Below are 25,627 nucleotides of genomic sequence, written 5' to 3' on the forward strand. Positions count from 1 at the left end.
CGTCAAAATTTCATTGGAAAACTGTCTGTCGGAATTTCGTCAGAAAATCTATCCATCGGAATTTCGTCGAAATTCTGTTCGTCGGAGTTTCATCGGAATTTCATCCGTCGGACTTTTGTCAGAAATATGTCTATCGGATTTCGTCGGAAATTCATCAGAAATTTTGACGAAATTCCGACGAAATTTTTATTTCCGACGAGTTATAACCGACGACTATTTTCGTCCGAAATTTATCGGAAATGGCTTATTCCGACAGATTTCCGACGAAATCGTCCGTAGAAAACTAGCTTGTAGTGAAAAGTTTGAGTCTTTTCAAATATTTATCTTCAAAATGAAAATGAATTTTGTCGGTTACAACTCTTATCTTATGTTTCATCTTACCATGTCACACAGTGACGCACTCCCACAAATAAACATTTTTCGAGTTGAGATATAAATTTGCACAAACTATCCATCAACTTTGAGATTCAACAGTGAACATTATTGCCACTGCTACTCTAAGCAAAGAGGGTACATGAAACATGAGACCAACCCTCATTAAAAAAGAAATCGACTATGAACTCATTACCAACTCGGAAGAAGCTATAAATTAAAAGGATTAAGCATTTGTTTCCAACCCGGTTTAAAATATGTTAATTTTTGCCACCTTTTTTTACGAAAATCTTTAGTGATGAAGAATGTTTTTAAAAAAGGGGGGGAGATTGTGAATATTATGACCTTATTACCAATTTTTTTTCTTGTTATTTTTAACTTTTAACCTTATAATTTGTTCCTGTTTTCATCCCAAAATTATTTCAGGACAAGGCCTACATATACTGTTTGTTTTTTTGTAGAAGTGACATGAATTATTTGTCACGTTGAATTTTTTTTATGATAACTGAGGCTCCTCACTGACTGGAGCGTCTGAGTGCGACCAAACCTGTCAAGTAAATAGGCATGAGAAACAGTGTAGTTGACTTTGGTCCAATTATTAAATCGGTCCAAACGAACCATCATGATATCATCTAAATGAAAGGTCCAAATTAGAATCCGCAAGGTTTGAGGAAAGGTCCAAACCATTTCCGTCATTACACATTCAATTTTGACAGGAAAAGATTTGTCGGGTAAATCGGCATGAGAAGATGTGTCGTTGAATATGAACAACCGTTGAATTGATATACATTTAAGTGAACCATCATGAAAACATATGAACGAAAGCTCCAGGAAGTCAGTCAAATAGATATGGTTTTGCAAGTGATTGTAATCAGTCAACTTAGCAAAAAAAAAAAAAGAATTTAGAAAACCGTAACAGGTTGATAATACTGGATGTTATTCTGAGTAATAAGAAAGCACATTTCAGAATCTTAAGTAAGAAACAAATGGAAACAGAGTGCCACAACAACACTAATAGTCAGCTTCTCACCAGAAACCTTAAACGAAATGAAAAGTTTTAGAACGGAAAAATAAAAAGAGTATCTATCCAGTGAGAAACACACAGCCTCTGCAAGATAAATCAAAGCACCACCAACAAGCCAGAGATGATAAGTACTCTTCTTCACCTTCCTTCTAGCCTCACCCCTCCATTGCCTGCCTCAAGAAACAACATATCACATTGTATCAGAAACCAAGAATGAAACATTTAAATCGTTACATTTAGTATTTAAAGACAGAGAGCTTACATGGAAGAAGGCTTTCGGTGAAGGGGAAGATAGCAGGATTCGTAAATCGAGTAGGAGGCCTGCCCCTTTTTTTCCACTTTCTAGTATCCAAATGATAAGTCCACAAGCGCGACTCAGTCACAAACAGGATCTCCTTCTCTAACGAGGTCATGAATAATACAATTTCACAAAAGTGCATGAATGGCAAATAATCTTCGATTACAAGTACCCAACTAGCTTCTTTCCACTCCCATACGTCAAAGGAACCCACATGTAGAACTACCAGTGACAGAGATCCTCCCAGGTTTATCAGATACGTCGTAACTGTTATCCTGTCTTCGTAACGCAGGTCTGTTGAATAGTAAGGCAGCTCCATAACTTCGAAGTTCTCCTCCATATCCACAGAGAGCATTATACCTGCAGGATCGTCCAGAGAAACCAGCCAGTAGATCTTCCCTCCTGCAAAGACATGAGCGGATCTGTGTGGACTGAAGCAAACATACATTGGAAGATGAAGCACAGGGCCGATGCCCCTCCACGCACCACTGCTAGATGAATACACCTCACATTCGTAGAGATAATCCCCTTTTCCAGCGTTTCTCTTGCCCACACAGAATATGCTGAAAATTTTGTAGTCGCTAATGTCAGGACCATATGCAACTCCAATACTTGGTTCAGTCCAAACAGATGGTCTGCCTTGAGGAAGAAGCATAGTCTCTTCAGTAGAGGGATTGCAAATCCATATCTGATGATCTTCATTTTCATCAGAGAGTTGGTTGATGCAGCATACTAATCCATTGAACGATGCTATCATGTGCATGTTGTGATCGGCGCTTCTTCCCGGAGGATCAACTGTAGCATGGTGTCGATAGTTGAACTTCCCTGGCTTCAACAAGTACAACTTCATAGCCTTGTCTGCTCTAGGACAAGCTATGTATGAGGGCTTCTTTCTCGACTGAGCTAGCTGTTTTGTAGCAAAATGTTTGTTGCTAATTGAGGCATGCCAGTATCTGTTAACCGTTTTGAATGAACGGATAGACCTTACTGACAGTCGAGATAAGATGTCATGAAACACATCTTCGGCACCTTCTACCTTACCCCATGTCTGTGATGTCACTCGCCTTCGATGCTGAGCTCGCGTCTCGACCATTTTTGTGTTTGCTTCTTGTTGCTAAGGCTCTGCATGGACAAAAAACATCGAATAGCCCATAAAGAAGGTTTCAGAAACAAATGTATTTGCAACATGTATGTGTATTTATCTGACTGTGAGCAGCACACAACTGCTAACTACTCATACATAAGCATAGTTACCCCTTGGTATCCATCAGATAAAGACCAAAAAAGAGCTAACAAACACCAAACACCCATCAGAACCAAGCAAAAGGAAAATGCATCAAAGCCTTCTTTCATATCTATGCATGAGAACTTAAAATGATAATTTCTAACAACTGAAAACTAATCCCTAGAGCCTAGAAATATGATCTAAATCAGTGTTTTAGAACACGTCGCCTAAGCGCTAAGCCTTCTAAACATAGTTACCCCTTGGTATCCATCAGATAAAGACCAAAAAAGAGCTAACAAACACCAAACACCCATCAGAACCAAGCAAAAGGAAAATGCATCAAAGCCTTCTTTCATATCTATGCATGAGAACTTAAAATGATAATTTCTAACAACTGAAAACTAATCCCTAGAGCCTAGAAATATGATCTAAATCAGTGTTCTAAAAAGCGTTCTAGATGGCGTCGCCTAAGCGCTAAGCCTTCTAAAACATAGTTACCCCTTGGTATCCATCAGATAAAGACCAAAAAAGAGCTAACAAACACCAAACACCCATCAGAACCAAGCAAAAGGAAAATGCATCAAAGCCTTCTTTCATATCTATGCATGAGAACTTAAAATGATAATTTCTAACAACTGAAAACTAATCCCTAGAGCCTAGAAATATGATCTAAATCAGTGTTCTAAAAAGCGTTCTAGATGGCGTCGCCTAAGCGCTAAGCCTTCTAAAACATAGTTACCCCTTGGTATCCATCAGATAAAGACCAAAAAAGAGCTAACAAACACCAAACACCCATCAGAACCAAGCAAAGGGCTTAATAGAGAAGAAAATGCATCAAAGCCTTCTTCCATATCTATGCATAAGGAAAAACTGAAAAAAAAACAAAGAGCCTAGAAATATGATCTAAACCAGTGTTCTAAAAACCGATCTAGGCGGCGGCGCCTAGGGCCTAAGCCTTCTAAAACCAATGGGTATTGTTTTCTAAACCGCATAGAAAATTATAATGTCATGATAATAAATAAGTTATTGTTAGATCGAGAGAGAAGAATCATTATACACCAACGCAAAATCAAGAATTTGTTGCAGAAGCAAAATCCGTCGCCACGGAATCAAAATAATTGTTTCATCGGCGTCTGTTACATATCTTTAAAGAATCAGAACCACATATAAATGATCATACCTAATCCTAACCAAAGGAAACAAATCTAACAAATTATCATGTTGCAAAATTCAGATCTGTTGGGTTTTCTCGAGCCCATATCAGCCGATTAATACGATATTGTCCACTTTGGGCTTAAGAGGTAAGACCGCATGGCTTTGTTATTGGGCTCTTTTCCAAAAATCTCGTACTAATCAGAGTTGGTGAACATCGTTTTATATACTAAACATTATTTGTCTAAACTTCTAATAGGAAACTTTGTTTGCATTCACAAAAAGATCTTAGATACACATATAAACATATTGAATACCATAATAGAGTTACTATATACTCGAAACTCGTCGGAAACTGTAGTTGACTTGTTGCTTTTTTGGATATTGACTAGAGGGAACAATTGAAAGTGTTCAAAAGTATTAACTCCGTCAACGGCTTTAATTTAGTTGCTAAATAATTTTGTTTTAAGATTTGACGAGAGGAAATGTTTGCAAGTCTATTTAAGTAAGAAGAATTTTATTCTCGTGGACAATTTGATATTTCAACCTACTGGAATATAGTGTATCAACAGAGTACAATCTAATACATGCAATGATTTAGAATTGAACCCTCCCACAAAAATATTAGAGTGGGCATTCTGCCATTTTCCAAAATACAGAATTCAGAAAATGCAGACTCTAGGAATAGCAACAATGACTGGTAAAATGCACATCTTAAAAGAAAAAGTGGCGAGAAAAAAAAGCTCAAAGAAAACTTATTTGTTGCCTAGTTAGATGTCTAATTAATGGGTCCATTTTGCACAAAAAATCAATTATTTAAATTCAGAAAGGATAGTTTTCAGAAATTTAAGAGAAAAAGTCCCATTTGATTTCATATAGAGCAGCAAGTCCCACTCAAGACAGGCATGCAGAACAGATGAGACTCGTTCTATATTAGGCATAGAAGTAGTCCTCATGTAGAATACAATTCTTTCTAGTACACACTAATCAATGTGTGTGAATATATATTTTCTTATATCCCTTATGTCAAATCAATGCATGTGAACACAGTAGACCCAGACCAAGAAACCAACTAACCTTGTGAGGTGTGTTCTGCTTCAGCAACAATCAACAAACTCATAATCTTCTTCCAGCCGTGACCCTCCTTCATCAAAAGCTTTCCTCCCCCTTTTGAAAACGAAAATTCACAAATTTTAATAATTTAGCAACAAATCCATGAATTAGTCACCCATGATCACATCAAATAAGCAACACGATCAATAATTTTAATTCTATCTGGTTTTCATCATCAATCGCTAAACCTCTGTAACGATCGAATCATAACGAATTCAGAATCAGAAAACGGCAAAGAAACACCATCTCTTACCACATAAAGACGTGACGAGACAACGGCGAGAGATTAATGCGGAACGAAGTGAGAGAGCGTCCAGAAACGGAAACACATTCTTCATGACGGCAAAGGAATCTATTTTTGTTCTCGTATTTTACTTTCTTTTCCGTGAAAATTGAGATGTTGAAGAACACGTGTTTGCTAAGAGAGTGAAGAAGAATCAATTTTTCGTGTTGCTGATTCTGAGATTAGAGTGGCGACGTCTGTTTATTTAAGCTTTTGATCCCTAGAATCTAATTGGGATTTGGGAATTCGGATATATCCCCGTTCTAACTTCTAAGGGTGAGCTTGACCCTGTTCGGTTTCGAATCGGATAATTTAAACTTGAACTTTTTGAATCTTTGCGCTTTTCGATCGATCTCGAATATTTTAATCCAAAATATATATTTGAAATTTTAAATGAGTAATTCTTTCAAATAGTTCTTTCTAAGTTTTTGTCACAAAAATAGTCTTAAAAAATGATTAAAATAACTTTTTTTTTATTTTGAAAAAAACTAATATTTATTTTTTCATTTTTTAAAATTTGAAACTCTATTCTCAAAACTCGACCTTAATTTTAAGTCTTAAGTGTAGATTAGTTAACTGTAGGATAAAAGCACAAGAGTTTCTGAAAAAAAGAGAGTAATATGTGTAACGTTGAAAGGCTCTGCTAGTAGTGGTGCACCTTTTGAGGTTAAGAGTCTGGCCAAAGCTTCATCTTCAGTTGGTTTTACAGTCAATGCGTTTGGAAACAGATTCGTAATTCCCGCAAGCGCACCCGGGTAATGAATGTAACAGTTATCTACAAAACTACGTGAACTTGATCGTACCCCTTTAGCTGTTTCAGTGTGTATTTCTTTCTACAGATGGGTTTACTTTTGCTTGCTAATGGCGGCTGGATTCGGGCTTTTTATCAGCGAAGAGGCGCTAAATATTTGGGTCTGTGGTGCATTAATGTTTTAATGTTGGATTATGCTAATCAGATTTTTCATTTTTGATGAAATGTTGAGTGCAGGTTGGGATAACATTGGCTAGAATGTTAACTCTGGATGGGACGTGGCAATCTTTTGCTGAGTCTTTCTCTCGGAATGCTCCTTATATAATGTCTACTGTATCTTGGGTTTACTGGTAAAGATGCAATATCTCTTTGTTAAAACAACATAATACCTTCAATGGTTCTTCTTTGATGTTTTTGGTGGCAACTTGAAAAGGGGAGTTTGTATAAGCGATATGATACCGTTTTACCTAGGGAAGCTCTTCAGACAAAGTGGATCATCAGATGATGTTTGTTCAAAGGTTACTTCCCTTAGGTGAAATCCACTCTTGTTATTCTCCGGGTAAAATTGAAATTTTTACGCTCAGAGACACATTTTGTGTTTACAATTTCACTCAGGGACACATTATGCTACAACCCACTTTCTTATGCTAAGTTTACTAATATAACCCTCAACTAAGAAACATCTTTAGTTAACTAGAAAACTCACCCAACTAACCAATCTTGTTAACCAATTCAAAACTAGAAAACCGATTCCTTATTTTTAACTTTTTACAAAACCATATCTTACCTTATCTCTTTCCATTTTTACGGTTCTTGTTAATCTTCTCCAAAACCTATGAACCCTAATTCCTTTAGCCAGCGACATCTTCTAGATCCAAAAATCACAATCTGAAATTCGACCCAAATCTCACCTTCCCAACCCTCATCTCTTTGATTTGCTTTTTCTCCTCACCAAATTAGGGTCTGTGTTTCGCGTTATCATCATCTCGCACTCAGTGTCTCGACCTCGAAGTTCTGGGTTTTTGCGGTTCTATCGTTTCTCAGATAAACTCCAAATGGAAGGTTAGATCTCTCTTCTTAAACTTCTTGATTCACTCTTCCCACATATAAACTAATTGATTCCGTCTGCTCGCAACAAACCCTAAAATTTCGCTTTTTATTTAATACTTTGCAGATAACGCAGTTGATATCCGCCTCCCCCGAAAGGTTTTTCGCAACTGATAGATTCCCGCAAAAAACACCACTCACCAACCACTACTACGTGTCCATGACCACATCTATATTGTAACCACTGCTAAGCGTCCATGATCATATCGACATGTATAAAAAAAAAATTCGTCATCGCCTACCAACATAACTTTAGCCACAACCTCTCTGACCACAACCTGTCTAACCACAACCCATCTTCGTGGTATCAAAAACAACACCCCCGTAGCCACGGCCTCTCTAACCACAACCCAACCTCAATGTGGATGATATTTTAAATACACCACCGAACCACAAACATAACATCCACGACCAATTAAAAATCACTCCTTAACCCACAACCAAAAAATACACTCCGTCCTGTCCACAAGTATAAAAACATAGTTCATGCATCTTCGTGGTATCAACAACAGCACCCTTCTAGCCACAAATACAAATTTTTAGTTCCCCTACATCAACAAAGTCCAACTAACTTTCAAGTCTAAAGAAAACCCTGGAAGAAGGTTCTTTCGTTACAGACCATGTTTCAAATGGGTTGGCAAAGCAAACTCCGAAGAGTTGGCCCTTTTGGCAGATAAACAGGCCAGGTTAAAACAAAGACCTGATCCAACTAAAGCAAGAACTTCTTGACATGAAGTAAGATATCAGCTAGATTGTTGAGGTTTTTGAGTGTATTAGATCTAAGGTCTAATTATGGTTCTAAATCCAGATCCCCAGCCATTGCCATTGCGGGTCCCCGACCATTGTGCTGACTCCCAAATCTAAAAAAGTTTCTTTAACCACAAACACACAATCTCCACGGTCGTATCCACACGTATTAAAAATAAAAACAGGCATCTCCTACACACGAAACTTTAGCCAAACTGACCACAACCTCTCTAACCACAACCCAACTTCATGGTTTCAACCACAACACCCATGTAGCCATAACCTCTCTAACCACAATCCACCTTCATGGTTTCAACAACAACACCCATGTAGCCACACCCTCTCTAGCCACAACCCAATCTACATGTGGATGCTATTTTGAATACACCACCACAACCACAAACAAGACATCCATAACCAAACTAACCATGAATTCTGAAGCGACGGAACTCGAAACGAAGCTCCCTTCGCCAGTTCTATCTCTTATATCTCTTCTCGCCTTATCTCTCACTTTCGTTGAAAAACGAAACCCACAACAAGTTACGTTTAAAGAACAACATTTATTCCGAGCCAAACCAATACGCTTTTTCTGAGCCATTAGATCTTCTTTTAAAAAATGATCCGACGATCAGGAAAGAGACTCTAAAACCTATACAACTACTTTTACTTTTGCACCTTTTTCATTTATTCCAATTGAGGAGATATCTGGTTTGGTCCTTAAAGGGCTTTTGTGTCCACCAAAAAGACAGATATCCCAACAATGTGTCTCATATCATAATGTGCCTTTCAGCGCTAACAAAAGACACAAAGTGTCTCTCAGTGTAAACGTTGTATCCCAAAAGGCTGATTATTTTTTTTTTCAACATTTCAATATAAAGCTGGGTATAGGTAAAGAGAAAGCGATGGGCATTACCCAGGCCGTCCAAAAATATGGGAACCTCTCAGGTTTTGGTAAGTTACAAACTGAACTGAATGCAGCGGAAATATTTTCTTGAATCTTGAATGTGATGTATTACTCATCTCTTTGGTTTTATGAATTTGAATGCAATGGAAATATTTTCGCTGGGAGTGAGGAATCCTACAGCATTCTTTGCCGGAGCACTTGTAAATCTGTCCCTCTACTGAGTCCATGTCATGTGTAGCAATTTTGGTTAATCAAATCTATTAACATGTATGTTCCTTTACAGGGAATATCTCCAGAATGTTTCTTTGCAGGAGTTTGCTGCGGTGGTTTGATAACTCTTCCAATTCAGGTTTATTTTTTTCATTATATTCGATTTCAGTCTTCGTTAAAATGTGAACCATAAGACTAACTATAGTGTCCAAATATTTCAGCTTGTGATTGGGTTTCTTCTTCGAGAACGTCCTATGTTTGCTGTCACAACAGTAGCAACTGTAGTGGTAAGTATATAGAGAGACAACAGAGGTGAACGAACAGCTTTAAGCCTTTGACACAAGTTTTGGTTCCATCTTTTCTGCAGGGAATATGGACAATCTTCCCGTATATGGTGGCTGCAGCCACGGCTTTGTACCTCTATATTCGCAGTCGCTACACACCTAAGACTTAGCTGTCCACATTACTTAAGTATAATACATAGACAGAAAATGTAAGAGCTCAATACTCAGCAAGCCCAAACAAATAAGGTATATACGTATAGTGCAGTAATATCTTTAAAAAGGATTCACTTGAAACTAATTTGTTCCTGGAACAAACCGTTCTCTTTTTTTTTTAACCCGTACTTATTTTCTTCTACTAATATAAAGAAAAATAAAATAAATGTGTAACAAATATTCTAAGCTTATTTAACATACATACATAGTTATTAGACCATACTTTAAGAATACCAATAAAAATCGTTGGACGCCGTTTCAATATTGTTGGGCATGATGAAAAATTGACATAGTCAATAACCAATAATGTATATTTTCTTATAAAAAATCTTGGTAAATATAATAAAAACACAATACAATTAAGTGAAAAGTGTTAAGAGTTGCGAAAAAAATAATGTGATCTATTTACTCAACACCTGAATTTTGTTTTTCGATCGATTTCACGAATTTTCTTTTCTTTTAAATCTTTTATGATTTCTGGTTTTTCTAGCAATCTAATTATGTTTCTAATTTTTTGTCTGATATAAGAACTCTCTAAAGAAAAACAATATTTGGGTAAACTAAAGATCAGACATTGTGTATGGTGTTTTTTTTTATCTTAGTTTTCTTAATTCATAACCATCCACAATTATTTATTGCATTTGTGTAAAGAAGTTTCAACCATAATTAAGTTCGGCAAGATACAAAACTTTTAATTTCTAAAAACATTCTCATTCCAGCAATTTAGTTGATGTGAATCTTAATGATTTAATATTTTTTTTCTTTCAAAATGATATTATTATGTAGTTGTTCAGAGATATTTCAGTTCACTAATACAAAAGTTAAAAATGCAGAAACTAAAAATAAATTGATTAAAAAATAAGTGTGAACACATTAAATTGTCTGCGGTGGAAATAAAAATCTTAGTATGTAAACGCGTTAATTGTTAAATAATTGGAAAACCAACACGTCAGCATAGTCCAATTGAAATCAATATGAAAGTGAGCAAATATAGTGTGAACGCATTAATGACAACTGATTTTCTTTTAATACATAGGAGATGATTAATACAAAAAGCTACTAACCTCATTTTGAGTACACTTCTATAGTCTTTAGTTGATTAATCATCTATTTTAAATTAATAATATAACATATTTTTGCTAGTTTAGATAATTAAAATATTTTGATTTGTGATAATTTGTAATTTTTAATGGTTTGGATATATAAATAATTAAATATAATCAGCTTTTATAAATATATGGATATTAGTGGGATAGCCAAACTAAAACCAAATCGACTGTTAGTAAAAAATTCGAAGGAAGCTTTAAAGAAGAGAAAAAGAAAACGACTTTATCAAAACCCGACGTAGAAGAGACCTATCCCTAATTAAGTACTTTTCTTGGTTCGCGTTAGGTTTTTGGTTTTAAGCGGTCACTCACCGTCTGGAAATTTTCTTGAATCCTTGGGTTTTGCTTCGTCTTCTTCGGGTCGTTATATCCCCAAATTGTTATCTTTGATTCTTTAGTGGGAGATGGAAGCTCTCTACGCCAAGCTCTACAACAAGTACACCACCCTCAAGGTTTCATTTCTGATCTTAATTTCTGATTCGGATTTCGAATTTACAAAAAAAAAACCTCTTTTTTTCCCTTCCAGGAGAGGATTTTTTCGGAATTGGATGAGGTTAATTTGAATCAAGAAGAGAAGTTCCTCCGCTTTGTTAACGGTACCACTCTCATAAAGTCTCTTCCTTTAACATCTTCACTTGCTACTTTCTTCTCTCTCGTTAAGTTAGAATTGCTAATTAGTTAGGACAGAGTAGAGCATCAATGAACCCCTAAGCTGCCTTGTAAACTCTCTTTTTGCCTTTTGCAGCGTCAGAGACCCTGACGCAGCATTTGAGAAGTGAAGACCAGAATTCGAAGGAGAGCATAAGGAGAATGAGGGATGAGATAACTGAAATCACGTATGTGTTACTACTTTGTTAATCTTTCTTCCCCTGGACTTTGCTTATGGAGTCTTTTTTTTTTTTTTTTTTTGGTGAAATGTGAAAACCAATGGCTGTCTTTTGGTCCACAGATCCGCCAGGCACCAGGAGCGTCTGGAGTTTCAAAACCGTCTTGCTGAAGAAGAACAAAAGAGTAAGATTGATGATTCCTGGTTATGGAGAGTGCTCTCGAGCCTTTTACTATCTGAGCATAACTTTTTTTTAAAACAGACAAGGGACTTTCGGAGCAAGTTGAGAAACTAAAAGAGCTTATCTCAGAGGGGGTTCCTCAAAGTGGAAGAAAACAAAAGACTCCAGAAGCTCCTCAAGTTACTACTAGAAGCATGGGGAAACGTAGAAGGCTGACAGAGGATGTGGTAGAAACAGACATGGTATCTCCTCATGTTAGCATACGGCAGAAATCAACTACGGTATTAATAAATTGCCTTGCATCTTCCTTAAGCTGAGTCATCAACTTTTGCTCAATAATTCTTGTTCTTGTTTCCAAGGAATCTCTCTTGGTTTCTCAACCACAATGCTCTAAAACAGCCGACGTTGGATCAAGTAGCTCTGCTGGTTCTCCATTCCAAGCTCTTAGCGAACAATTGACAGGAATGAAACTGTCAACTAATAACGAAGGCGACCGAGTCTGCATTATAGCCTCGCATCCATCAAGCGGTAATTCCTTTTGGCATATATTTTATGTCACACTGTATGCTTGCTTTCAGGTAAAGATGAAGCATCCATCAGTTTTTGAATCTTTCTCCCTGGCTTTTTGAACATGACAGGTCTATCATTCAGCTTAACTTTGGTAGATAACTCAACTGGTGAAGAAGCTGAGCTGCTCTACAATGTTGTATCGCTGGGGACATTTGAAAGAGTTGTGCCCAACTGGATGAGAGATGTTATAAAGTTTAACACAAGTATGACTCCTCTCTTCTTCGAACGAGTCTCTCGGGTCATCAAGCCCCGGGATTGATCGGTAATGTAACATCTGCCTCCCTTAACTTCCGCCATCATCTTTGATGGCTTCTTAGTTTGGTGTTTCTCAGTAGGTCAAAAAGTTAGGGAAGTTTTCGTGTATCTATAGAAATGTTTGTATCCCTGTTTAGCTTTGACATTGGTTATGCAGACTTATTGTGTCCTTTTCAAGATGTTTTTTTAATTGTCCTTTAATTTGTTCTCGGCACCTACTCCCTTGTAGTTCCTATACTCTTTGATCTAATGTGAATTTTGTGTGATTCAACACTTTAAAAGCCAGTATGCACAGAAATAGCGCCTTGATAATTTTTGGAATTTTGGATGTTATTATTTAAGAACCAGAAAGAGAAATTGAATGCAAAACATATAAAGACATAAACCTTTCTTGTTCTAATACCATTTGTACTCAAAGGTCTCTAAAGAAAAGATGAACATAAGATCTCAACGCAGAGGCTTCTTTGTTACTCTTAACCCATCATCGAGAACCTACGAACTAGGTACTCTCTGCAGGTTATTTGAAGCCAAAGGGTTTTATGGTTCGAGCTACAGGAGTGCATTTAAGGGGATGAGCCATAGTCAGGTTCAGTTCTCCAGCAGCCTCTTCCAGTTTAACCTCATCCCCTTTGATTGTCCAGTCAAAGCATTGGACCATCATCCCAACTGCAGTTCCTATAAAGATGTATGCTAGATTTGCTCCAGGACAGCCTCTCCTTCCGCTCCCGAAAGGAATGTACTTGTGTGCTTGCTCTCTTCTCTCATCCTCTTCCCCGGTTCCTAAAGAAGCTAGAAACCTCTCCGGCTTAAACTCATTAGGATCTTCCCAAGAACCAGGATCCCTCATCACAGCATAAACATTAACCAAAAGTGTTGTGTTCTCCGGTATGTAGAAGCCTCTGATTCGACACTCCTCTCTGGAGGTCCTTGCAAAGAGTGGAGCTGGTGGGTGCAGTCTAAGCACTTCTTTGACCACTGCTTGCAGATAAGGAAGGCTTGGTAAATCTGTTTCTTGAATCAAACTTGTTTTCCCTACAACTGATTCAATTTCTTTTCTCAGTCTCTCAAGAATGTTGGGGTTGTTCACCAGCTCAGCCATTGCCCATTGTGTAGTTTGCCCCATACTATCAGTGCCTGCAATGAAAAGTTCCTGCACTTGTAAAAAAAAAAAAAAAAAAACAAAAAGTAAAACACCTCTTAGTCAAGATAATGACTTTGAATTCTTAATGAGGGGAAGAAACACTTACAATGAAAAAAGTCTTAATATGGTTCCTAGTAATCTTATACTCTGCATTTTCATCTCTAAAAGCTTCCAACAATACGTCCATCATGTCTGCAGTTTGATGCTCACTCGGCTTCTCTTCTTCGTGTTTCACTAGAACCCTCTCTAGCAACGTGTCAAACCTGTCGGAGACACTCAATATATCCTTCTTGAACAAAGAGATTCCGAACTTCTTGAGCGGCCTGTGAAGCAATGTTGCGAAGAAAATCTTCTTAAACAAGGCAAATGACTGGATAACTAGACCCCTTGCTCTCTCAGCCTCACCATCTTCCTCCAAACAATATCTGCTTCCCATGAGCATCTTGAAAATGATCTTGTTACTGACCTTCATTGCTTCCTTGCCAATATCAACCATCTCCTTATTCATCGCCTTGCCAAGCAGGTTAGCGTAAAACCGCTCTAGCTCATCGGCACGGATGCATCGTGACCGCTCGAGTGCCTGAGATCCGAGCAGGTTTGTGACGAGGAGCTTCTTCATAAACTTCAAGTAATCTCCATGGGGAGCCATGAGGAAAGTGGAGGATCCGAACAAGAGTGACTCATCAAGCGGAGGGAGGCCACGGAACGAGACGTTCAGGTCGTGCGTCTTGAAGATCTCGGAAGCAACTGAGGATGAGGAGACGAGGACGATGGGGACATTGAAGATGCGGAGGTAGAGGAGTGGTCCGTGCTTGGAGGAGAGTTTCTGGAAAGACTTGTGGATAAGAAGAGAGAGTAAAAGATGAAGATGACCGATGATTGGGAGAGAGGGAGGGCTCGGAGGCAAATCAAACCTCTGTGGTTTCCTGACGTAGAGAGAGTAACAGAGAAGTGACAAGAGGCATATGAGGACGAGAATGATGGAGTTTTGAAAGACTACGTCCATAGTTGGTGCTCAAAAAGCGAAGGAGATGCCGTTATATTTTCCTTATCAAAGAGAGTCTTGAACATAATATTGTACGGCCATGCTTAATACATGTTATTTTATTTTTTTGATGGACGTGAAATAATGGATAAACTGTATATATACTTTTTTTTTTGTTTGTCAGAAGTTGGAACTTTTCCCCTTTGGAGTTATGTAATAATTGGATTTGTTTTTTTGTTGTTTTATTATTTGCCAACAAAATTGGAGCCTTGCAAGTGTTTTGAAGTCACTTCAATCATGCATGTACACCTATATTACTGTGTTAATTTTTCCCGTCACATGCGTATGGAGTCTAGTACTTTTTGTGTAATCCAACGCTTGAATAGCCAGTATGTGTATATGAAGGCCTCATCACAAATGGTTACTAAACTGTTATAGTAATTTCCAAGCCTGATGAAGCTTCCGGATTTTTGGGAATTCAAAATACCGGTAAGAACATGCAAAACCGGCCTGAAATTGTAGGCCCTAAAGCCTAATTATTTATTTGATCCCCAGAACCTTGAGAATTTCAAGACTGTTATAGTAATTTCCAAGCCTGATGAAGCGTCTGGATCTTTTGGAACTCGAGATGAATCAATTGCTCCAGTGATCTTCAAAAAAAAAAAAGGTATTCTCGCGTACTCTTTTCTTTTTTAAAGATTTATTAAATCTTTATTTAAATACGAAAATTTATTAAAAGAAAACGAAACCAAGAAAAAATTAGATAATTCAATTCTACCTAGGACTATCCAAACCCGAACCCAATACCGATCCACCAAAATCAAAATCAGATATTCACTTCCAAAAATTGAAATCTCGAATACGTTTCCCCTTTCTTCCCCTTATTGGTTGAAAAGTAAAGTAATAAATAAACTTGTAAAAATAAAGAGAAGGGCATTCAAGATTTCACTGTCTCTAACTCTTGAATTCTCTCTGTGTCGACCATTCGAATTAAGTTTTTCTTGAAATTCTGAAAACCCTACTTAATCGCGAATCCTCAATCGAGAATCAAAACCCAAATAATGTTGAATCGAGACGATCCGAAAGCGAAAGAAGACAGCTCAAGTAGTGTAGGAGGAGAAGAAACGGTTATGGTTCCAGAATCCGGAGAAACAAGTAGGGATGAAGTAAACCCAAGCACCATCGACAAATCTGTTTCCCTGGGAACCGAGCAAAGTCCCCGAGATGCAGATGAAAGAGAAGAAAATGCAAGAGAGAAAGAGGAAGAGAAGGAATCAAGTGAGAAAGAGGAAGAGGAGGAATCAAGAGAAGTAGAAGAAGACAATGAAATAGAATAAGAGAAGGAAGCGGAAGACGAAGAATAGGAAGTCGGAGAAGAAGAGAACGAACCCGGAGAAGAAGAGAAGGAGTTCAAAGAAGGATATGAAATGGGGGATTCAATTGCTCCAGTACTCCAGGAATCAGTACGAGAACATGAAACTGAGTCGCATGCAGAGGAGGTAAGTATTCAAATACGAGAACATGAAACTGAGTTGATGACTTTGTAAATCTAAGTTGAACTTCAACAATATAGATGTACAAACTTTGTGAAACCAAGAAAAACTTCAACTTTATGATTGCTTAACTAAGTCCAAGTTTGCGAAACTTTAAGTTGATGGTTGTAAGATGTCGTTCGTGATCCGGTTTTCACATGAGTGCAGCTTGTAGATGACGAAGAAGAAGGGATGCAACCGCTGAAGATGCACTTTCTTTCAAGCTAGTATCAATTTTTTTTAAAGGTTTCAAGAAAATGTTACATTAACAGGGCGATAAGAAATATACAAAAGATCCTGAAAAAGGAGGAGGTGGAATGGTTCATAGAGCACCCACAGTTCCAACATTTCTTCCATATAAAAACTGAAAGCATAAGTAGATGGGAATGTGGCTTCTCGTTTTGCGATCAACTTGTGTAGAGAAGAAGTATGAGTTATGGTTTATCGTTAATGGCGTCCCAATCCGATACTCTCTCAGAGAATTCGGACTCGTTTCTGAACTATACTGCCATGAGTATCTCCCCAACCATGAGAGGTTGGGTGGTACAATATTCATGAACAAGTATTTTGAAGGGAAAATAGTTACATACGATGACTTGGAGGAGCAGATGTTGGCAATGAAATCAAAGCCATCTAAGAATCAAATTTTCCCACCCACCTGGAGGAGCAGATGTTGTTGAAGACTTATGTTGTTTGAGACTGTTTAGAGTAGGTGAAACTTTTCAAAGATTCACTTTCATCTTCGTCAACTTTGTCAACTTCGTGAAACTAAAGTAATTGTATTGGTGAAAGTATTATTAGTTTCAATAAAGTATAAAACACAAATATGTAATCTTTTTAGATATAAAATAAAACTATATAAAAATTTAAGGATCAATTTGTCAATAAAAAGTTCAGTAGTAGAAATAAGGTTTTGAATAGTGTTTCCTCAAATCTGAAGGGATACTATTATAAGTTAATTTTTCTTTCAAAATGATGTACTATTAGAAAATATTTTCTTTTACTTTTTTGATGTATTCCCTGGGAATGATGCACCATTGGAGATGATCTTGGGATTGTTGAAGCTTTATGTATGGCAAACTATAGTCTAGTGTTGTTTTGTTTGGTTTGTTTATGTTAATTTTATATTAAAAGTAAAGATATATCCAAGAAAAAATATATTATTAAAGAAACATAATGTATATGTTTTGGTTTTTTTTTTGCTAAATTGTAAATATCATTCCACAAAAATGAAGGTTTGGTTACAATATTAGTTGCACCAAGATCTGCTTTAAAAGCAAATCTGATTTCTAAGGGCCGCAAAATTTTTTAAAACATGACAGGTCTATCATTCAGCTTAACACAAGTATGACTCCTGTCTTCTTCGAAAGAGTCTCTCGGGTCATTAAGTATGATCGCCTCCCTTAACTTCGGCCATCATCTTTAATGGCTTCTTAGTTTGGTGTTTCTCAATAGGTCAAAAAGTTAGGGAAGTTATCATGTATCTATAGAAATGTTTGTATCCCTCTTTAGCTTTGACATTGGTTATAAAGACTATTGTGTCCTTTTCAAGATGTTTAATTGTCCTTTGCTCTTGAGTCTCTTGTAGTTCACTTACTCTTTGATCTAATGTGCATTTTGTGTAATTCAGCACTTTAAAAGCCAGTATGTACAGAAATAACGCCATGACAACTTTTGGAATTTTGGATATTACTATTTGAGAACTATAAAGATAAATTGATTGCCACAACGCTATCACCAAACACATTATCTACTCTAGTCAAACATGTAAAGACACAAACCTTTCTTGCTCTAATACCATTTTTACTCAAAGCTCTCTGAAGAAGATGAACACAAGAACTGAAAAGCAGAGGCTTCCTTGTTACTCTAATCCACCATCAAGAACTCTCTACCAACTAGGTACCATCTGCAGGTTATTTGAAGCCAAAGGGTTTTATGAACTTCTTAAGCAATGTTGCCATTTTGAGCGGCTAGTGAAGCAATGTTGCTGAGAAAATCTTCTTAAACAAGGCAAATGACTCGATAACGCTTGCTCTCTCTGCCTCACCGTCTTCCTTCGAGCAACAAGTCACCCCCATAAGCATCTTGAAGATGATGTTATTACTGAGGCTCATTGCTTAAGTCCAAAATTTAATTTGGAAAATAAATAAAGAAACAACTATATCTAGGATTTGCCATAATAAACATCATCACAATATTCATAACATATCTAACACATGTCTGTTTAATCTAGCTTTTATGCATAAAATATTATTTCTCATGGATAAATTTATATAACTAAAAAGAGTGAAACAGAATATACATGTTTTTTCTTAAAGGAAAGATATGCATTTTGCCTTTTATTATGCATAAAAATATATGTGACTGAATTGTCAAAAATACATTGTGTTTTGGTTTTAACTCATGTATGGATGGCATTGACAAAGACAAAATTTAAATCATTAGATATAGTTAATGTGGATTAACAAATATTTTGTATTAGTTTGAAAAGATTTGTTGAATCTTTTTTTTATAACGCTGATTTTATAATATAATGCAAAGAGAGCTTGGACAACGTACTTCCAAACACAAATGTAGGAGCACGCGTCGAGCACAGTTTAGAGACAAATGAGAATAAAAGAAAAGCTAGAAAGGGTAGAAAGAGAAGCAACAACAGAGCTCCCAACCCAAAGGTAACACGCGGTCGGAGCACATGCTAGCATCAACACGTACTAGCTAATCTTGCCTCCGACTCCAGCCTACTCAACAACCAACGGGGGCCACCCACAGCTACATATGATTGACTACGGTGGTCTCTAGTGATTTTTACTGCAATCTCCTCTGCCACTATTGAATCTAATTATAAATTACGTAAATATGATTTGCTAGTTATATTTTCTCGTTAAGTATATGAGAAAATATAGTGTATTTAATTGACATTGTATTGTTAGACTAATTTATTGTAAGACTAACAACTAATAAATAGTAATGTATATATCTAACTACTTTTACATTAAATTTTAGAATGATTCTTTTTAATAGTATAGACATACCTAAAAGAAAAAGAAAAATATTATAAAATAAAAATAACATATGTGGTTTGGCCTTTTCTGATGCAAATGCTTTATACTGGATCATCAATTTTACAAAACATGACAATATCAATTGATTCAAACTTGTTATCAATATATGAAAAAAAACTTAACAATAATCCACATATTACTTTTTTTTTTTTCAAATCAAGTAGTTGTTATGTATAAGTAGGTAAATTTCATTTCAAATGCACGGAAGAGTCGCTCTTTTCAACACTTTGGGAAAAGGATTATTCCTTATTGACGTTGTTTATTTTGTCACTCACTTTTTGTAATTAAAAAAATACTTCTAATGTAAATTTCCTTTATATTTTCTAATTTTTAATATGCTTTTAACTAAAAACTGATAATAGTTTGAGTTCAAATGTTTTTTTAATGGCAAATTGTATAGGGATTCTTAACAATTAAACAAAATTAAAAAGCGATTAAAATTGGAGAGAGATAAAAGAAAAGTTCTTAATGGAAGATTTTTAAGGACTGGTCCTAAACTCCAAAGGACAGATGTCACTTAACTAAGCTTTTAACTGGTTTTGCAAAATTAAAACATAATCAAATTATTATAATAGTATTAATTTTTTTTTGTTTTAGAAACTGCTAGAGGTTGTAACTGATAATGTTGCTCTAAGTTTCTTAAGTCATGAATTTATTATTTTTCTGTGTTTTTTTTTAGTTTTGCTTTTGGTTTACTTTATTTTTGCTTAGATAATGACAAATATTTTTATAAGTTTAATTAGTTATTTTAACTTTGACATGATAATTAAAGGGCACCATTTGGTTCTTAATGATCTTGTAGTCATCACTTTTGCTTCCATAAATTCCCAACAACACATCCATCACATATGCAAGGTACAAAAAAATATTGAGTAACATGACTGAACTTAAAAAGATAAGTCATGATTAGCTTATAAAATCTTATTTTCAAAGTAAGGATGGCTCCTTCCAGGTGCTCCTCCATGTCGACGCCTCCTTCAATGTTCCAATCAAAGCGATACACCATAACAGCTACTGCAGTTGTCATCACTACAACGGTACCAAGAGCTGCGCAGGGGCATGCACGTCTTCCACTTCCGAAAGGAATGTATTTTTTTACTTTATCTGGTTCTGAAAAAACCAATAACCTCTCCGGCACAAACATGAGCGGGTCTTCCAACACATCTGGATCCCTCATTATCTGGTACACATTTACGAACATTGGTGTGTTCTCTGGTATGAGGAAACCTCTAATCTCACACTGCTGTTGAACCTCTCTTGGCAATAGAGGTCCAAGTGGATGCAGTCGGAGCGTTTCTTTGATTATCGCGTTAAGGTAGGGAAGCTTGGGGACATCACCTTCTTCAACCAGCCTATTTAGAGAATCTATCTCTGCTTTCAATGCCTCTACGATGTGGGGGGGGGGGGGGGTTGGCTAGCTCAGCGACCACCCACAAGATAGTTGTTGAGGACGTGTCAATAGCTCCGATAAAAATCTCCTGCCATTGAACATGTATATTTTATACATCAATGAAGTCAGCCGTTTATGAAAGGAACGTAATGTAAAGAAGTTTACCGAATAAAATGATTTGACGTTGTTGCGAGTGATCTTATCGTCTCCGTACGTTGCCAATCAGCTATCCAATATCTCAGTCTTCTGATACCTGGTTGGTTCGGATTGGTGTTCCTCAAGAATGGTTTCCAACCATTTGTCGAACTTATCCGACACTTATGAAGAACTAGAGATTTTACCACGCTACGCGCGGTTTATTTGTCCATTAAATGTCTATTAAATATAATTCAAACCTTAGATTTTAAAAGAAATTAAGTTCTAAGCTTTTAAATAAATTAAGTTTATTTTTGGGTTTATATTATATCATTTTTGATATAAGATTTGATAAATTAAAGAGAAAGGGTTTGAAGAAATATAATTTTTTTTGTTAGGAATATCATTAATTTCTATTTAATATATATTTTATATGTAACTATATTTAAAGTTTCTATTAATCTTTTAGTAATCGTTTAAAACTTTATTAAAATTTAAATAATTTATATTTAATAAAATATTCATATTTTATTATTTTATGTATATCATATATTTGTTTATGAATCATCAGAATGTTTTTTTTCAAATTATCATTTTGAAAAATAGTTAAATAAATTCATTTCATATAAATATAAATTTTCATAAATTTGTAATAATTTTCTGTGTTAAAATTTCATTGGTATTTAGTATTTTGTAAATAATTATTTATTTTAAAAATGTGAAACTTGTAGGAGATTCTGTATTAACGAATTCATGTTTAAATACTACATAAAAATATTTGGGATAGATTAAATTACAGATATGCAGATATATCAGGCATTGGTATTGGTTATAAAAAAATTATAACCCTGCAAGATTGTTTGTATGCTAGAGTTGAAACATATTTCCATTATTCTTAAATTAGTTATTAAACAACTTAAGATGGATTTAGAATAGCGAGAAGCAAATTAGAAATTTTTCAAAAATTGTAAAGACTTCTCAAAATGAACCGACTGGTAATTCTCTAGCCTAAACTTATTTTTACACAAACTTATTTGGTCAAACATTATAAATAAACGATGAACAAATCTAACAGTATATTGATAGACTGGAGGTAACAATTAAAAAGTCTTTGTAATGCGACTTACTGAGCGTAAGCAAAAGCTATAGATAACTAGTTAAATTCATAATTTTTCATCTTATAATTTTTAATAAAAAATAAGTTTATGCTGATTTCTATTTTATATTGGAAGGTATGATTTTTAAGAATTTTATAACTTTTAAGATTTAATTTTATCTTCGTGGTAGTTAAATTTGTATGTTGATTTACATAATATAATTCTAAATATCAATTTAGTACCTTTTGAATAGTTTTTAACTTTGATTCTTTAGAAATTGATTTCCATTTTGTTTTAAATGATTTGGATAATTTTTCTAATATTTTACTAAATAATAGAATTTTATTATATTTTAATATTTAATTAAAATAATATATGTTAATTTCAAACCACTAACCTAGATATTAAATTAATTTCTTGTATGTACTTTTTGTTAGTCATTTTATACTGATTTTAACTTACTTTTTTGAGAAACTTATTTTAACTTTATTTTGACATAATGATTTTTTTTTTAAAAGTCTTCCATTTAAGACATATTTTTATGTCAGTGAAACTTTGTTGTTTTGATTCCAAAAAATAGTCTAAATATCAAACTTTGTTGTTTTGTTTTGAAAGATATGGAATCTCTATTGTTTTTAAAATGCAATTACAATGCTGACTAAAAATATATAGTCGGTTATTTTAATTCTATGTGGATAACTTTGATTGCTAATTGCTTTTAGTTTTTTTTAATATAGAGAATCACGTCACTGAGTTATAAGATTTTTTTCCCGGGGTGATTTATTTGGATTATGTGCGTGAGATGTTTTAAAGTCGAGAAGTATACTTTTGCATAAATCTGTACTAATTTGGAAGAGGGATAGCTATAAAACCAAAAAGCGAAAATATTTCTCGAATCGAAGAATATGCAATGGACCAAAATATAGTGCTTAGAACTTTTCTTTGATAAACACAAGAATTAAACTATATATCCTATAACATCATAGACCAAATGGAAAAAACAGACGAAAACAGTCCTAATATTTTCTTGGCCAAACATGTCATAATAAGTGACCATGCTAACAATATATCAATATCAAACTATGAATGAACAGTGGTGGATCTAGAAATTGTTTTTATCCGGGGCAAAATTTAAAATTTCAAAATATTATTTAATAAATCTACAGAGGCAGTAAATTTTGGTAAACAATTATACTAAAATCAGAAATGCCATAGTGGACAACTGGCCCATCCAAAATGTGAATAGCTTCTCCCATGTGCATGAGCATTTTCTTTAAAATTTGTGAGCTTTCAAAAAAAAATTATGTTTATCCTGAGGATAAGTGAAGAAAGAAGTATTGCCGACTCTGATATGTTTACTGGTACTGAGATAAGGTCATATCAAACATTGTTCGGATCTGTATAACAAAACTAGAATATAGTAAATTAGTAATGGTAACATAGCTAACTAATTCATTTTTGGAAAATTTTAAATGTACCAGATCATCAATCAACCAATTGTTTACTCTCAAATCAGAGAAAGTGAACAGCAACCAATGAAGAATGTTGCCTAACCAGTCTTGACAATTTGACATCCCTTGTATGATCTGAGCACATGAAAGCAAAAGGATCCTCAAATAAGGTATCTCTTTCACATAACTGTTACCGCTACCAGCTTGTTTCTGACCATGGGGTTCACTCGCCTGTGCATGCTGCTCATCTTTATGACTTGATGAAGCTTGGGAAGGTTCCTTTTGGAAATTTTCGTGAAGAAAACATATATGATTCTCCCCAGGCAGGCCAAATAACATAATCTTATCAAACATATGAGATATCTCAGTTAAATTGACATAAACAGTTGGATGCTTTTTACTTCTTTCTTCCGTCAAATTTTCATCTTCACACAAATGGCCTCTCTGCGGTCAATCTGGAAAGAACAGTGTCATTCTCCTTAAGATGATTTTCTTTGGATCAGAAGAAAGTCGGGATGTGAGGCACTCACTTGCTTTCTCCACATCTTCCAAACCTCATTAAATGGGTTTTTAGGACGTATTTCATCTTTTTATGGGTTTCCAAACCAAAACAGGTTCATTCAGTCTCAGCAACTTCTTAGAAGCCTCTTCTCCACGGTAGTTCTTCCCATTTAAAATTGTACAATGTCCCGTTTTAGACAATGGACTTGTGCTTAATTCTCAGATCAAATTGCGTGTTTGTTTTTTTATCTTTACATCAACTTGCTTCCCGTTATCTGGACAAGTATACAATATCAAACACAAACATATGGGCAATATATAGACAAATCTTAATACTTTTCATAATCATTATTTGTTGAAAACTTAGGAGGCAACAAAAGATTAAAGCCCAAAAGCAATAACATACTGAAAGTTTGTGACCAATTTTTGGATACTTATATCTTCAGTTCTTCACCTTTCTTGACCTGATATTTAGAAATATATGAAGCATAAAACTTCAAGATATTCCCAGAGAAGATAAAACAATGAAGATAACATACTGAAGTGTTTGACTTCCAAATCCTCCGAATGCAGAAAGTGTTGCTCTCACTTTAACATAAAACAATGCGCAGAGAAGATACATTCACGTAAGAGATTTTCATAAGACAAATACATGAACTTATCTACAAAACTCACCTACAAAAGTTCTATAACTGATTTATAAAGATGATAAGTTTTTGCCGTAACGACAAAGAGTGGCTCAGTTTATGGAAAGCTTGGCTCATCAACTTGGCTTGGATAGCCATATGAGCATCACCCATCTCATCCTCAAGTTCTCTTGTAGGAAAAATCACATAAAACCGTGATGAGAGAAAAATATAGAACTCGGACCAAAATCATCAATTTATTCATCTCATATGAATCACATTACCTACACTGTCAGCACCAATAACACCAACTGAACAACTGCGGACTGAAGTGTCCAGAGGACCAAGGGCCTGTTTGCACCAATCAGGCTCTAATAGATGTCATTTCTCTGTATTTATTATACTGATTATCTTAGCAAGTGAGGAGTCAAGGCCTTTCAAATCGAATAGGGTTCAGTACGAAGAGTTAAAAAAACTACAATAACCTCCTTGTTTCAATGCTTCAGCCCGTTTTTTTTTCTTTTCTAATAATACATCAGGACCCTATATCTCCACAGCACGTCCCTATTAATAAAAAAAATAATCAAAAGCAACCCAAAGCTGAGATTTGTAATATCTATATATATTAACAAAGAAAACATATATGGAAAAAGCAGTATCACTGAGGGATATCTACCTTGGAAGGCCACCAACTACTAATGGTACATCAAGAGAAAAATATTCAGTAGAGTAAACTGAGACATAACTAAGAGAAACCCAAAGCTGAAAGGAGTAAATCAGTTTCTTCTGGTGTCAATGGGTTACCCCTCTGTTTCTTAGCTCTCAATCTATGAACCGTGAGTCTTAGGTCCTTCCTTGCCAAATCACCTTAGACAAAGTGAACAATGGGAAGTGTTATGTTTGTCCAAAACCTGCTCTAGATCATTAAGCAAAGACTTTAATATTTTAGTCAAAAAGACACTGATGTTGAGAATGCTTTTAGTTTAGGTAAAGAAGTCATTTCATGAGAAATAAAACATGATGGCAGCAATAATAAAGGTAAGAGATTGTGTCACCTAAAGACTGTTTTCTTATAGTAAATCAAAC

At 35.3% G+C, this 25,627-nt stretch overlaps 4 protein-coding genes across 5 annotated transcripts; 2 read left to right on the forward strand and 2 right to left on the reverse strand.

Annotated features, from left to right (window-relative positions):
• Window positions 1-1,271: 1,271 nt before the first annotated feature.
• LOC106428818 (F-box protein At5g07610-like) lies at window positions 1,272-5,740 on the reverse strand. Of its 2 annotated transcripts, XM_013869569.3 has the most exons (4): window positions 5,438-5,740; window positions 5,149-5,238; window positions 1,659-2,816; window positions 1,272-1,566 (listed from the first exon to the last, which is right to left on the reverse strand). In XM_013869569.3, the coding sequence occupies exons 3-4, from the start codon at window positions 2,785-2,787 to the stop codon at window positions 1,535-1,537; spliced, it is 1,161 nt and encodes a 386-aa protein (XP_013725023.2). In that variant the 5' UTR covers window positions 2,788-2,816; window positions 5,149-5,238; window positions 5,438-5,740; the 3' UTR covers window positions 1,272-1,534. The 2 variants fall into 2 exon arrangements, with proteins under 2 accessions (XP_013725023.2, XP_022575287.2); XM_022719566.2 differs by lacking the exons at window positions 5,149-5,238; window positions 5,438-5,740 and adding an exon at window positions 3,977-4,430.
• Window positions 5,474-9,796, forward strand: LOC106428820 (inner membrane protein BB_0250-like). The gene is made up of 10 exons (XM_013869572.3): window positions 5,474-5,485; window positions 6,050-6,222; window positions 6,307-6,379; window positions 6,456-6,568; window positions 6,652-6,736; window positions 8,951-9,023; window positions 9,121-9,176; window positions 9,260-9,325; window positions 9,408-9,473; window positions 9,554-9,796. Exons 1-10 carry the CDS (start codon window positions 5,474-5,476, stop codon window positions 9,638-9,640), a joined length of 804 nt encoding a protein of 267 aa, XP_013725026.1. The 3' UTR covers window positions 9,641-9,796.
• A 1,177-nt stretch (window positions 9,797-10,973) lies between these two features.
• LOC106428811 lies at window positions 10,974-12,894 on the forward strand. Its single transcript, XM_013869562.3, has 7 exons — window positions 10,974-11,241; window positions 11,316-11,385; window positions 11,535-11,625; window positions 11,739-11,800; window positions 11,878-12,077; window positions 12,156-12,324; window positions 12,435-12,894. The coding sequence occupies exons 1-7, from the start codon at window positions 11,194-11,196 to the stop codon at window positions 12,623-12,625; spliced, it is 831 nt and encodes a 276-aa protein (XP_013725016.1). The 5' UTR covers window positions 10,974-11,193; the 3' UTR covers window positions 12,626-12,894.
• Window positions 12,895-13,133: 239 nt separating this feature from the next.
• Window positions 13,134-14,831, reverse strand: LOC125594318 (cytochrome P450 705A22-like). Its single transcript, XM_048770579.1, has 2 exons — window positions 13,869-14,831; window positions 13,134-13,771 (listed from the first exon to the last, which is right to left on the reverse strand). Exons 1-2 carry the CDS (start codon window positions 14,766-14,768, stop codon window positions 13,139-13,141), a joined length of 1,533 nt encoding a protein of 510 aa, XP_048626536.1. The 5' UTR covers window positions 14,769-14,831; the 3' UTR covers window positions 13,134-13,138.
• Between the last annotated feature and the right edge of the window lie 10,796 nt (window positions 14,832-25,627).

This window comes from Brassica napus (genome assembly GCF_020379485.1).
Source record: "Brassica napus cultivar Da-Ae chromosome A5 unlocalized genomic scaffold, Da-Ae chrA05_Random_43, whole genome shotgun sequence".
In the NCBI taxonomy this organism is placed as follows: Eukaryota; Viridiplantae; Streptophyta; class Magnoliopsida; order Brassicales; family Brassicaceae; genus Brassica; species Brassica napus.

Coding starts and splice junctions, on each gene's coding strand:
- LOC125594318 (XM_048770579.1), bottom strand. CDS start 14,768: ATGGACGTAGTCTTTCAAAACTCCATCATTCTCGTCCTCATATGCCTC. Junction 13,772..13,868: donor ATATTAAGACTTTTTTCATT/GTAAGTGTTTCT, acceptor TTACAAGTGCAG/GAACTTTTCATTGCAGGCAC.
- LOC106428811 (XM_013869562.3), top strand. CDS start 11,194: ATGGAAGCTCTCTACGCCAAGCTCTACAACAAGTACACCACCCTCAAG. Junction 11,626..11,738: donor GATGAGATAACTGAAATCAC/GTATGTGTTACT, acceptor TTTGGTCCACAG/ATCCGCCAGGCACCAGGAGC. Junction 12,325..12,434: donor AGCCTCGCATCCATCAAGCG/GTAATTCCTTTT, acceptor TGAACATGACAG/GTCTATCATTCAGCTTAACT.
- LOC106428818 (XM_013869569.3), bottom strand. CDS start 2,787: ATGGTCGAGACGCGAGCTCAGCATCGAAGGCGAGTGACATCACAGACA. Junction 1,567..1,658: donor CACCGAAAGCCTTCTTCCAT/GTAAGCTCTCTG, acceptor TTCTTGAGGCAG/GCAATGGAGGGGTGAGGCTA.
- LOC106428820 (XM_013869572.3), top strand. Junction 6,380..6,455: donor AAGAGGCGCTAAATATTTGG/GTCTGTGGTGCA, acceptor TGTTGAGTGCAG/GTTGGGATAACATTGGCTAG. Junction 6,737..8,950: donor CAGATGATGTTTGTTCAAAG/GTTACTTCCCTT, acceptor TTCAATATAAAG/CTGGGTATAGGTAAAGAGAA.